The sequence below is a fragment of the Arvicola amphibius genome, chromosome 8 (assembly GCF_903992535.2).
Source record: "Arvicola amphibius chromosome 8, mArvAmp1.2, whole genome shotgun sequence".
Lineage (NCBI taxonomy): Eukaryota > Metazoa > Chordata > Mammalia > Rodentia > Cricetidae > Arvicola > Arvicola amphibius.
The window spans coordinates 68,509,032-68,523,989 of NC_052054.1; the positions used below are offsets into that span (position 1 = coordinate 68,509,032).

The following is a 14,958-nucleotide window of genomic DNA, read 5'->3' on the forward strand; positions in this document are numbered from 1 at the left end:
AAATGAGTAAATTAATTAATTAATAAAATAAAAATAAAATATAAAATAAAAATTAAAAAACTAGCCTTTACAGTGAAGATTAACAACTGAACTCTCACTTAAGCCTCCAATAGAGTGACCTCATGTATCAACCACTACAGAAAAATCCTCATGCTCAGGAGTAGTATCCAACATATAATGGATTCCAGTTTTTGTGCATATATTTTTATTTAGTTACATTTTAGTGTGTTTTGTTGTTTTGGGAGGATTGTTGTATTGGGTTTTCATTTTTTGAAAGAGAACATAAAGTTGGATGGTTAAGGAATGGGAGAGAATCTGGAGAGGAAGAATATGATCATAATACATTTAAAATTTAAAATTGTTTTAAATAATAAAAGTACTATTTATCTATTCATCTACTTCTATATTATACTTCAGCCATATGAGTCAGTCATTTGGCCTCTGGAATCTAAATAGACTGCAGAGTTCCCTGCACATCTACATTTATGCAACTTTACTCACAACAGAATTAAAGCAGATGCTCATCAACTGACAAACCACTGAGGAAAATTACACACAGATACATAAAACTTGGATTATTCATAAAGACAAATGATATCTTGAAATTTGCGCCACATGGATACATCTATCGGCTGTTAAGTGAAATAATATAGTTCAAAAAGGACAATTTCTATCTCCTGTGAAAGTTTAACAGATGTCTTTGAATGGAGAAAGTGAGTAGCAGAGGTGTTGGGGAGGAAGAGGATAATAGAGGGAGTCTGGAGGTCTGTAGGTTCCTCAAAAATGTAGTTTATGAGCCGGTGAAGTTCCTGAGGGTATTTCAGAACTAGGTGAGAGGTTACACGAGCAGCATGACTCAAAGACAGCTGCATCACCAAGATCATGCCAGCATGGTGATGATTCACAAATGCTTCATCCCTGTAGGTCCTGGCACAGCATGCAGACAGCTCACATGGCCAGAGTCTCCTCTTACCAGCAATAGTTTGCTATTTATACAAACTTCCAGATCTGAGCTTTGTAAACTGTGTTAGCTTCCCTAGACTTACGAAAATTTTTCTTCCTCCTCCCTCTAGGGGGTAATGTTTCAGTTCAGAGGAAGTAAGTGTGAAACAGTCTCTCACTGTGTAACCAAGACTGGCCTTGCTTTATTTTCTTGTTGAAGAGAATTTATAGGTATGTATCATAATGCCCCTGTTTTTCCTATCATATTCCAGCATTCCATACAACATTGTATTTTTCATATTTCTTCCCCTTTCTTGAATAGGAGTTTCCTTCATGACCTGCGTCTTGGTTCATTACTTTCAAGTTTGTTCCTCCCACAGAAGATAGTTCCTGCAAAACAGGAGGTCTTTACCAAACACTTGCTAGATGCATAAAGAAGCACAATAGTATAACAACTCACTTCATATTCACCATTCTGGCGACATTCAATATTTCCACGAATTATCCATTTCTGTAGTATTATTTATTATTATTTAATTTTAGTTGGAGGTGGGGACAAAGTCTTGATATATAGCTCAGGCTGGCTTAGAACTTCATATCCACCCTCTTCAGTGTGTGCCTCTCACATGAGGTCACCGTTGAAACTTGAACAATTAACTTAAAGCTTTATATTTTACTTATTTTAACAATGAAGAATATAAGCGTGGGCAGTTAATAACCTTAGTGATTTTGATGTGTGTGAATATTAGGGGAACATTTGAAGTAATTTGTCTCAATAGTTGCACTCCTTGTTCTCTGGGTGCGGGCATTCTCAGATAAAGGAGTTCCCGCTTGTCCCAGCGAGGGTCTGGGAACTTTCCCAGAACTTTAAGTCAAGTCACATTGTTTAAACCCCAACTGATGATGCATTTAGAGACCTTGGGGCAATTTCTCTGAAGGAACTACATTACCCACAATCCAGTGTTCCTTCTGGGAGCATTTCCGTTTAGGCGGGACTTCCGGAATCTTCCCAGCGTCAGGCATCTTGACAGCTCTATGGCCAAACTTTGGGACCTGAGGTAGGAGATCCGGTCTCCAGCGGCAGGCGAGCAGCGGTCACCGCTCGCCCGACTTTGGTGCTGCTCAGGCAGGTGAGGTCCATGGCCATGAACCCTGCGCAGGTGGGTCCTAGGTTCTCAGCCCTTCTCTTGTCATCCTCACCCTCAAATCACAAATCCGCAAGTGGCTGCAAGGCAGGTGACCAGTGTGGGTGGGAGAATTTCTGTTTTCTGACCAGCAGTGGAATGTAGGGTAATGTAATGGCAAAACAAAACACGACCAGAGCAGCGTGCATGGAACGGTCGAAAAATGCCTGCCTTTTTGAGCCCTGTAGGCAACAGAAATTGCAGCAGTATTTCCTATCCTGTGTGACATGCTTAAGATGAATTGTGCCCTCATTTGGAAACTAAGGAGCATTTTGAAAGATGGAGAGATGATCTTTTTAAAAAATATTTATTTATTATGTATGCAATATTCTGTCTGCATGTATTCCTGCAGGCCAGAAGAGGACACCAGACCTAATTACAGATGGTTGTGAGCCACCATGTGGTTGCCGGGAATTGAACTCAGGACCTTTGGAAGAGCAGGCAATGCTCTTAACCTCTGAGCCATCTCTCCAGCCCCCGAGAGATGATCTTAAAAAGATTAAAAAATGAGTCTACTGTGGGGTTGGGATGATAAGGACTGAAGCAGGGACTCAGTCCGAGAAGCTATTGCAGTTGATTCTAGAATGATCTGGTAGTAACTGGACTAGCACAGGGTTGGGCAAGCATGGAATGGATTCTAGATAGTCATTAAATTCTGGAGATTGGTGCGAAGATGAAACCATCAAAGTGTCCTGCTCTATCAGATGTGGTTGTGAAAGCACGGAGTGATAAGCTGTCCCACTTCCTCCCCACTTCCCCATTCTATAAACATCTGAAAGGTTGGAAATGTAAGTTATTGTGGTGAAGTTTCTCAGAAGGATTAAGAATTGGGTTTTTAGACATGCTAAATGCAAGGTGTCTCACACTGCAACCCGCAGGAAAGCCGGCAAGCTATTCTGGTCCAGCATCTTGGGGAAGGGTGAGGCATGAGAAGTAAAGATTTGACTGAGGTTGAGAGTTATTATGGGCATTGTTTTTTGTAGTGTTTAAGAGGAGAAACAGGAAACTGGAGGGGAATTTTCCATTTGGCTGAGGATCATGTGACTTAGCAGGAGAATGAATTTAGGTATTCTTCCTGTTTGAAGTGGGAGCTTCTAGATGAAGATGAGACATTTTACTATTGTGGTATGATGCATTATATTTACCATCTCCCTATCTCCCTGGATAGGAGAGCTGTCCTAGGCTTCCGGGCTGGCACTATTCCTTTTTTATTTTTTATTTATTTTTTTTTAACTATAGGGCTTGTTTTTTTCCCTGATTCCCTCACATAGGTTCTCTGGGTGGCAAGCCTCAGACATAATGACCTTTCTCCACCATTCGCTTTGTTCCCCAATTCTTGCTGTCTGAAGACTACCCAGGACATGTTTGGGGGTTGAGATCCTTAAGGTTATCCCTGTAGATCACACCCTCCGTGCATTCTCCCTGGTGATGGGACTTTGTCCACAGGCCGCACACTTCAGGGATCCATTGTCTGTCTCCTTTATCTAGCGTTTTCTTGGATCAGCAAATAAAGATTTCAGTCATCATAGTCATTGTTTGTAGAACTCCCTGCACTGTCCCTTCAAGGTGGGCTTTATTTTATTGTATTTTCCTTCCAGTCTTGCATGGGTGGGTTTTATACACACCTATCCTTTCCTGATGATTCTGTCTTCCAGATCCTTTATGGCTCCTGAAATATGTCAAACAAGAGAGTCCTGGGCATTTGGCTGAGAGGTGATGACTCTAAGCACAGCAGAAGGGACTTGGATCAACTCAAGTAAGAACTAGAAGAGGGCATGGCTTTCAAATATTTTTCAGGTAGTATCAGAAACCCGTCTTGTGTCCACTACCATCTGATGCCAGTGCCATAGGACATACCTTCTTGTCTTTTTCTTTCCATCTACTCCTTTTGTTATTTCTGTTCTAATTTCTGACCCCGGGCTTTTCTTCCCACATCTCTAGTGCAAGTATCTTCTGTTGCTCCCTCTACAGTCCTTCCCAGTATCGGGCTGAACTAAGGTCATTGTACTGATCTGAAGTCATTGGACCAAACTAATGTCATTAGATGCATATATAATTCTTTAATAGTCCTTGAATATAAGCCAGTCATTAAAAAAATTCCTGGGCCAGGACATACACTTATACATAACTCTGCTGTTTTACTAGCAGTCAAAGGCTGTCTAGAAGTCATTTTCAGAGAACTAATATGGAGACTAGTTTTTCTCCTTGTACTAACCTCATTCTTGTGTCTTATCTGACAGTCTTCTGTATTCTATGATCACTGGATCCCAACACTGTATAGAGTACTATCAAACTGATTGTACTTTTGTCTCGTCAACCTCCCTATGCACTTAACCTAGACTTACGTGCTGGCTAGATTTATGTCAATATGACACAGCTAGAGTTATCTGAAAGAAGGCAACCTCAATTGAGAAAATGCCTCCTTAAAAATCATCTGTAAGATATTTTTTAAATTAGTGATCATAGAGTACGTCCCAGCTCATTGTGGGTAGTGTCATCCCTTGACTGATGGTCCTGGGTTCTATAAGAAAGTGGGCCAAACAACCCAGTAAGCAGCACCCACCAAGGCTTCTGTATCAGCTCCTGCCTTGAGGTTCTTGTGACATTTCAGTTCCTGTCCTGACTTCCTGTGGTGCTGAACAATGATGTAGAAGAATAAGCTGAATAAACCCTTTCCTCCCCAGCTTGCTTTTGGCCACATGGTTCGTCACAGCATTAGCAATCCTGACTGAGACATTGTATATTTCACTGTTTTTTCCACCCTCAGGTTGTTGGTGTGCAGTGAAGGATGAAGAAGAACTTCCTGAACCAAACATTTCTCTTGGAGTGCCACATGTTAACACTCCCAAGGCAGGTTCTTTCTTCACACAGACAACTTACCCTTGTGATGTATGTGGCCCCATTTTGAATGGTCTTTTGGAAGTGGACAAACACCAAGGAACACACACTGCACTTATAACGTATTCGTGCAGGGCATGTGAGAAACAGTTCTGGTTAAGTGAAAGCTTTTGCCATAACCTAAAGCATAACACTGTAGAGAATTCTTCACAAAATAATCAAGGCGAAGCCTCGTTATTTAAGAATTCCAAAGGTCCTGTAGAGCCTTACTCTTCAGAGAAGCCTTCAGTGTTTGAGGTGGAGCAGAGGAACCTTCAGGACAGTACGATTAGTCCCCGACGAAAGGTCTCCTGTAGCCAGAAGAATACAGGGAGCACTGAGAATGAAGACGACTTTCATGTTGGACAAATGCATTATAAATGTAGTGAGTGTGGGAAAGGTTTTAACCGCAAAGATACCCTGGTGCAGCACCAGAGGATCCACAGTGGAGAAAAGCCTTTTGAGTGCAGGGAATGTGGGAAAGCCTTCAGCCGCAAAGCCACACTCGTCCAGCACCAGAGGATCCACACTGGAGAAAGACCATATGAATGTGGTGAATGTGGAAAAGCCTTCAGTCGGAAAGACAACCTCGCTCAGCACAGGAGAATCCACACTGGAGAAATGCCATATAAGTGCACTGAATGTGGGAAATACTTTAGTCATCATTCCAACCTCATAGTACACCAGCGAGTTCACAGTGGATCGAGGCCTTATAAGTGCAGTGATTGTGGGAAAGTATTCAGACACAGATCTACACTTGTTCAGCATGAAAGTATCCACACTGGAGAAAACCCTTATGATTGCAGTGCTTGTGGGAAATCCTTTGGGCACAGATACACCCTCATTAAACATCAGAGAATTCACACCGAGACAAAGCCTTTTGAATGCACTGAATGTGGGAAGCTTTTCAGTAGAAGCTCTGATTTTATAGCACACCAAAGGGTTCACACTGGGGAAAGGCCTTTTGTGTGCAGCAAGTGTGGGAAAGATTTCATCCGAACCTCCCACCTTGTTCGGCACCAGAAAGTTCACTCTGGAGAAAGACCATATGAGTGCGGTGAGTGTGGGAAAGCCTACAGCTTAAGCTCCCACCTGAATCGGCACCAAAAGATCCACGCAGCAAGAAGACTGTAGGAGGTGCTTGCAACACAGTGTTCAGTCAGGTGCCGAGTCTCAGACAGAGCTATGTTGTACTTTCTGTCCAGCTCAAGTAACTTGCCAGAGTTCTTTCACTCATTGCATATGGCTGAAATCACTTGAATGCCTCCATCTTGGTCTTTCCAACATCCTCTGGAAAGAAAACTTATTTACTCAGCCCAGTCCCTGTAATAATTGTGAAGCACACTTGACAACAGTAAGATTTCTCTCTCTGTCATAACTGACTGGTAGACTTGTCTTCAGTCAAGATGGTCTGAGCTGTGCTTGTATCTGGCTTGCAAAGATAATTTACTTCATAGATGTTGTTTTTGTGTGAAATATTTTTATTTGCTGATTTGAGACAGTACTGTTATTTGGCCTAAGCTAACCTTGAACTTCCCTTTCCTCAGTTCCTTAGTAGCTGAGATTTTAGACATGTGCCACTATCTCCAGCTCTTTATGAACTTTGTAACATACTGTTTTTCCCATCTTTTATGTCATCCAACCAGAACAAGTACTTTCCTCCAATTACTCTGCTTGCCAATGATAAATGCCTTAGAATTGTGACTTTTAGTCTTAGGAAGGCTAGAGTGTATTGAAAACAAAGTTAGGATTTGACAAACTAAAGATGTAAACAGTCCTGTATTTTAATAGGACAGTGAGTTGCTGAGAGCAATTCTTAATCTAGTTATGGTGTTACCTTGTATTGTTGAAAAAAGCTTCATGGATAATAATTTCAAGTATTTGGAGGATCTGACTTGACTGGATTTCAGAGTTATTTGAAGGACCACAAACTGGTTTTGCAGAAACTTGCCATTTCCTTGGGAGCAGAATGGATCATTTGTCTCATTTCTAGTGCATGTGCTATCTCCTTGCACAGTTGAGGAAACCTATATAGCCTGTATTTTCTGGGGTCAGGATAGGGATATAGGCTACCTTCTATATAACCCAAAGTGCTACTAAACAAAAGTATGGAAATAGTGAATGTGAATATTTGGATTTACAGATTATTTCAATTAACTACAGGGGAAATTCTTTTTTTAATTTTATTTTTGGTAAGAACACTCTTAAATGTTCTACTCATGATAACTGTGTAGGACAAGAAGATTTGTAGAATTCTTCAGGATAACATGCTGTACCACTTAGAACCAAGGTTACTAGCTCAACATAGATTTTTTTTTATGGATTCCTATGCCTTCCTGAGATCTTTGCCAAATATCTTTGCTTTATAGGTAGTAACCCCAAGCAAAGAGTGATACAATACAAGAATGATTCAAGAACATAACTTTTGTGAGTTGCCAGAATTCTTGGTTATAGTGGAAATGGCCTTTGTTGCTTACCACTGGAGAGATGGATTCCTAAGGCATGTGCAGTGATATGGTAGAATTAATTTATTAATGTCCACTTGTTTGATTTTACAGTAGAAGTAGGTGGTCTGGAAATTTAATTATTTTTTAGGCTTTATGGAGTGTAATCAGCATTCTCCATCTATATTGTGTAGTTTGATATATGTGTATATACTGTAAAGCCACTCTAGCAGTTGATTATACCTCAGAGTTCTAAATTTACCATCAGGATTTTTCTCAATATCCTTCTTCATGCTCTTTACTCAATTCCTAGGCAGCCATAAATTTTACTGTATATATGTTCTTCAAGAGGTTATATGTCAATTAGACTACCAAGTGTTTATGTACATTTTGTCTTCTGTAGAAGGAACAGTGGGCCGCATTCCTGCTGCCCTGCTCCCGGCCACCTGGCTAGCTTATGTCCCGAAATAACAACACACAAATTGTATTCTTTTAAATACTGCCTAGCCCATTAGTTTTCAGCCTCTTATTGGCTAATTCTCATATCTTGCTTTAACCCATATTTAGTAATCTGTATAGCGTCCATCTCGGAGAGAACTATGGTGACTACCTCACTTCCCTTCTTCCCAGCATTCTGTTCAGTCTACTCCACCCACCTATGTTCTGACCTATCAGGCCAAGCAGTTTCTTTATTAATTAACCAATGAAACAACAGATAGATATAAAACACTCCTACATCAGTCTTCTGTTTGTCTGAATATCTAATTTGACATGTATTTGTGCTATGTGTGTGAATAGCTCATTTATTATTGACTACTGGAAATATAGATTTATTATAATTACTTGATTATCATATTTGTCATTTTTCTTTCTTTCTTTCTTTCTTTATTATTTACTTATTTGTTATACAATATTTTGTCTGTGTGTATGTCTGCAGGTCAGAAGAGGGCACCAGACCTCATTACAGATGGTTGTGAGCCACCATGTGGTTGCTGGGATTGAACTCAGGACCTTTGGAAGAGCAGGCAATGCTCTTAACCACTGAGCCATCTCTCCAGCCCTTGTCATTTTTCTTGCTCCATCTTCTAAATATTAAAAACAATTGTTACATATATTCATGTATGGATTTATTCATTATGTATCTGTGTTCTGTCTGCATGTTTGCTTGCATGCCAGAAGAGGACATTCGATATCATTATAGATGGCTGTAAGCCACTATGTGGTTGCTGGGAATTGAACTCAGGACTTCTGGAAGAACAGTAAATGCTCTTAACTGCTAGGCCAACTCTCCAACCCCCTCATGTATGAATTTTTATATGTACATTTAACTGAGAACATTTTTAAACAGAAGTGTTGTAGTAAAAAGAATATAATGAAGTGAAGAGAAGACTCAAGACTTGATTTGGGAAATTGCCAACCCATCTTAATCACAAACGGAACTGAAACTAAGAGGTTTGTTAGAAGGCATTGTCAGAAAGCATATTCTGAAAAAGTAATTGAGGATGTGGCTGCATAGCATCTAACAGTAAGATCAAGTCAGAATAGTCTATCATACAAAGCCTCTGAAGAGATTGTGACACAGGCTTCCTTTAATACAACCAGAGAGTACATGGGATTCTTTTTTCTTTTTTTCTTTCTTTTTTTTTTTTTTTTTTTTTGGTTTTTCGAGACAGGGTTTCTCTGCAAATACATGGGATTCTTAAAGGAATTCCTCAGACATCTCAGCAAAAATGTGTGGGACCATTAAGGACCTAAACTCTGGGTAAACCTCTCCCTATGATGTACTGGAAAATGAAGATTCTACAGTTTCATATCAATAAAGGCCTTCTGTAAAAACCATACTGTTCTAGATTATGGAATAAACATGGAAAATAAATAAAAAATTCCAACAGGAAATGTATATTCTGGAAGACTTCTATAAATGATCAAAGACCAAAGTTAAGAGTGCATATAAATGACATTGTAACTGTGGGTTTGATAGACATGAGTGTGGATGTGAGTATCATTACTCCAGAATCTTGGCATCCAAATTGGCCTCTACAAGAGGCAAATGTTCAGTTGCTAGGAATTGGACCCCTATCTCAAGTGAAACAAAGCATGAGATGGTTGAACACATAGGGCCAGAAGGACAGAGTAAAGCTGAGGCCATATGTGGCTAACATTGCAGTGAATTTATGGGGTCATGACCTGCTGCAGCAGTGGAATACCCAGATTAACATTCCTGCAGTTCCAGAAACTCATAATATATAGGATATTATAAGGGACTATAATACAAATGTCACCAGCCATTCAGGCTGGACAAGAACCCAAAGCAACTAAAAAACCTGTAGAGGTACCAACAGCACTACCTTTAAAATGGTTAACTGAGAAACCAATTTGGGTTAAGCAATGGCTGTTAACAGAAGACAAACTGCAGGCTTTAGAAAAGCTGGTCCAGAAGCAACTAGTTGTTCATCATATTGAAGAATCAACCAGCCCTTGGAATTCTCCTGTATTTGTTGTTAAACCAAAATCTGGTAAATGGAGAATGGTGACGTATCTAAGAGCTGTCAATAGGGTAATTCAACCTATGGGCCCTCTACAATCTGGAATTCCTCTGCCTTATCTATTACCAAAAGGATGGCCTCTTATAGTTATTGATTTAAAAGATTGTTTCTTTACTATACCTTTACAAGAAAAGGACAGAGAAAAATTTGCCTTCACAGGGCCTACTTAAAATAATTCTCAGCCTACAAGGAGGTATCAGTGGACTATCCTTCTACAGGGAATGCTCAATAGCTCTACCCTATGCAAATACACCATAAGCCAGCCATTGGAAATGATACATAAAAAGTTCCTAAATCTGTAATTTACCATTACTTGGATGGCATTTTGCTATCTGATTCAAACATAGATACTTTAGAAAGAACATTTTAAGAAATTAAGTTTTGCCAAAATGGGGATTACAAATTGCTTTGAAAAAATAAGAGAGGAGAGTCTGTCAATTACCTAGTTTATAGAATAGGTTTACAGAAAATTAGAATACAAAAGACACAAATTAGGAGAGACCAGTTGCATACTCTTAATGACTTTCAAAGATTTTTAGGAAACATTTCCAGTCTACGATCAGCTGTTGGGATAATACATGATCTAATAATTCATTTAAATAAAACCTTAGACAGTAATAAAGACTTGAATAGTCCCAGAGAATTAACAGCTGAAGTGGAAAAGGAACTGACAATTGTTGAGGAGAAATTACAGGAGGCACATGTGGATAGAGTGAATCCAAATCTTAATTGTATGCTAGTCATATTGTCTTCCAGAATTTCTCCTGCAGGAATTTTAATGCAGAGGTATGACATTATCTTTGAATGGATCTTTTTACCACATTAACCAAGTAAAAAATTAGAAATTTATGTGGAAATGTCTCTGAATTAATTATAAAAGGTAAATTGAGACTTCCATCAATTGGCAGGTATAGACCCAGCAGAGATTATAGTGCCTTTTACTAATGATGAAATAAAAGAGTTATGGGAAGACAATGAACCATGACAAAGAGCTTGTGCTAATTTTTTTTGTAAGAAATGAATAGCAATTACCCCCAAAGCGATAGACTTAACCTTATAAAAAGAACTTCTTGTATTCCTTTCTGAATTATTCATGATACTCCAATAACTGGAGCCCGTACATTTTATATTGATGCAAATGAATCAGGAAAGGCAGGTTACAAATCAGAAGAATTAAGTAAGGTTGAACAAAGCCCTTATAATTCTGTACAAAAGGCAGAATTATATGCCATTCTCATGGTGCTAAGGGATTTTAAAAAACCTTATAATATAGCTACTGATTCACAATATGCAGAAAGATTTGTTTTGCATATAGAAATCACCGAATTTATAGCAGATAATACAGAATTGACTTCATTATTAATACAGATTCAAGATATAATCAGAAATAGGCTTTATCCCATATACATAACACACATCCAATCCCATACAGGTCTGCCAGGTCCTCTAGCACAAGGTAATGCAGAAATTGATTGATTAATGATTGTAAATGTGTTGAAATCCTCAGAATTCCATAAGAAACATCATGTCAATAGCAAAGGTTTAAAGAAACAGTTTTCTATTTCATGACAACAAGCTAAGAAGATTATAAAGAGATGTTTTACTTGCTACACAAATACAGACAGATAATTGTCCAGCATATGTCTCTAAGAAAATGAAATGGTTTTTTGCTTAATATAATACAAAACATATTACAGGAATATCATACAATCCTATAGGCCAGGCAGTTGTAGAAAGACCAAATAGAACTATAAAGCATACATTAAACAAACAGAAGTAAATCAAAAATACCCCCAAAGTAGATTGCATAATGCTTTATTAACTTTGATTTTTTAATGATAATTATAAAGAGACAAAAGCAGCAGAGAGACATTGGATAAAAGAAAAGTCTTCTAAATTAAATCAGCTGGTGTATTTCAAAGATGTTTGACCTTACAATGGAGGCCAGGAGATGTGCTAGGTTGGGGAAGGGGTTTTGCTCTTGTTTCCACAATGAAGAAAAACTATGGATACCGTCAAAAATAATAAAGATTTGCTTTGAGAAAGAGAAATCTCTTGAGAAAAAGAAATGACAGCTCACTACAATGGTGACAACCATACAGGTGGTAAGGAAATCATATAGGGTTGTAGCCAGATTCTGTTCTTGTCTTTACAGGAAAATACACATCTTCAAAAATTCAAGACACCCTGGATGTTTGGATGTGGACAGAAGAAAAAATAAATATCCAATAAAGATCATCAAGAAAAAGGAATATGACTTGCTTGTAAGGACAGGTGATATATAGAGTATATCATATCTCCCTCTCTCTCTCTCTCTCTCTCTCTCTCTCTCTCTATATATATATATATATATATATATATATATATATATATATATATATTTCTATAACTAAACACCACTACCTGCTAGGACTAACCCAAAGAGTAGTCAAAGGAATGAAATCTGGCAGATGGATGTGCTCTACTTTGCAGAATTTGAAAAATTAAATATGTACATCACACCATTGACACTTATTTGGGTTTTCAGTGGGCAACTATATATATATATATATATATATATATATATATATATATATAGAGAGAGAGAGAGAGAGAGAGAGAGAGAGAGAGAGAGAGAGAGAGAGAGAGGAGAGATGGGTTTGGAGTTCTACAACAGTTCTGTCCTTCTCTAAATCTAAGCATGTTGTTAAAGGAAAAAAAAACAGAGTTTCTGTGTCATGTCAAGAGCCATCTGGTATGGAACAGAAAAAAGAAAGAAAAAATTTACTTTTCTTTATACCTATTTTTATTTCTATTTTACCTTTCCTTGATTATATATGTCTATATAAATAATGTTTAAGTTTTCCACAATGAACAATGAATTTTTCTGCAGCAATCTTTGAAGTTTCCAGGAAGAAAATGGAGCCCTACAACAACTCGACCTGGTTGATAAGATGTCATGATTCTGATAGTGCTACTATAAGACCTGTTTTGGGTACCAGTTGTTCAAGATGGTTCCAAATTGGTTAGCTGAAATGGTGCACTTTTTTACAGCATTCTGGACAGAATTTCAAATAGGAAACTCCAAAAATCCCTACTGAATACTCAAAGTGTATTTGTAACTATACCAGACAGTAATATTAAAAATTTCAAAGGATCCCATAGAAAGAAACATCACCCCTATGACAGCTGGAAGGAATTCCAGAAGATGATGTCCCCTCTCCCAACAAAGTTTGTCCTCAGGGTTAGGGACATCATTTAGGGGTTGATTAAAATTGGTATAGGGTTGGGGGTTGGGGGAAATTATGTAGGATCAGGGATCTCTTTGAAAAAAAGGTAAATTGGATGGGATAATAGATTACTGTGAGCGTGAGCTTACTCACACTAATATTAATAGTGAATAATAGATTGAATAATTGTGAGCTATAATTTTTAAGGCAATTTGCAATGGTGTATCTTGTAGGAGGTCCTTCTGTATTTGTATTGCTTTCATTGGTTGAATAAAAAAACTGCCTTGGCCTTTTGATAGGGCAGAATTTAGATAGGTGGAGTAGACTGAACAGGATGCCGGGAGGAAGAAGGCAGTGAGGCAGATGCCATGGCTCTCCTCTCCGAGACAGACGCTGGTTAGACTCATGCTGGTAACCCACAGTCAAGTGGTGATAGAGATTATTAGAAATGGGTTAAATCAAGATGTGAGAGTTAGCCAATAAGAGGCTAGAGATAATGGGCCAGGCAGTAATTTAATTAATACAATTTCTGTGTGATTATTTCGGGGGTTAAGCTATCCAGGTGGGATGAAAAGCAGGCCCTTCCTCCAACAACAGGTATAGATCCTTGTAAATTGATACAAGATTAAATTATATATTGAATATGTTCCTATTTTCATCTATATTTGTATATCTAGACAAAGTTATTTTGTCATATTGTATGCATGCATGCTTCTACCTCTGTTTAAGACATTTTATATATTGATACAATTTAAAAATATATTTATCATATTGCAATATACATTTCTACCTCTAATCAAGATACTCATACATTGTTTAGATTTTTGAGATCATAGTCTTCTTTTGTTGAACAGTTGTTTAAAGATTGCTTAATATTCTAATATGAAGTATTAGTCTTTAAGTTATATAGGTATTAAGATTCATAGGTCATTAGTCATCTATGTTTCTGATACTTATATTTAGACTAATCAAGTTCTTTAGATACATAGAGATTGTATTCTGCATAGCATTTAAATAACTTAGGGTTCTGTTGAGGTAAGACATGATTGCTCCTGGCAGTACTGATCTATTCCCAAGAGAATGTTGAGCACTGAAGACACTCCACATGGAGCTTGTTTTCTTCTTGGCAAAACTGGACTTTGGGCAGGAAACTGCCCATGCATCCACCACTGACAAAATGCATGCTGTCCAGACAGGACAAGCAGGATATAGGAAAAAAAGACTGTCAAATCTTGCCAAGACAGGGTAAGACAGTTCTGAAAAGCTTCCTGCCTTTGAAAATGGTCTGTCAGTTACTATAGGCCTTAGCCAAAGTTGGTTGCAATAACATTGCAAATGAGATTTTGGGTGATTGCCCAGGTAGCCAGTTGTCTGTCATTTGTTGGATATTTTGGAAGTTGCTTAATTACACTTCCTGCTTACTCATTAATGTTATTTCACTTCTCGAGTCTTTGGTGGGATTGAAGACTAGATCGTTGGAGTTACTTTCCTCTCATGACTTGGCCAATTTATTTATTATACAAGACTTAAACTCATTAGGATAGGATAATTATTGAAACATTTATCACATGTTTCTTGCTTGATAATGTTTATGCTGGTTGTAACTCTAACTTTTATACCTGATATTTGTTCTTATTGTATATAACTTTGTATTAGGCTTAGAACTTTCTTATTTAAACAAATGGGGTAGGTGCTGTAGGAATTCCTACTGCCAGTAGCCTTTAAGTTATCCACCCACTTTGGCATGACCTCTTAT

At 38.1% G+C, this 14,958-nt stretch overlaps 1 protein-coding gene across 1 annotated transcript; it reads left to right on the forward strand.

The window, feature by feature from the left end:
• The first annotated feature begins 851 nt into the window (after positions 1–851).
• Znf134 (zinc finger protein 134) lies at positions 852–7,948 on the forward strand. Its single transcript, XM_042055588.1, has 3 exons — positions 852–981; positions 2,001–2,072; positions 4,894–7,948. Exons 1-3 carry the CDS (start codon positions 852–854, stop codon positions 6,135–6,137), a joined length of 1,446 nt encoding a protein of 481 aa, XP_041911522.1. The 3' UTR covers positions 6,138–7,948.
• Positions 7,949–14,958: the final 7,010 nt, after the last annotated feature.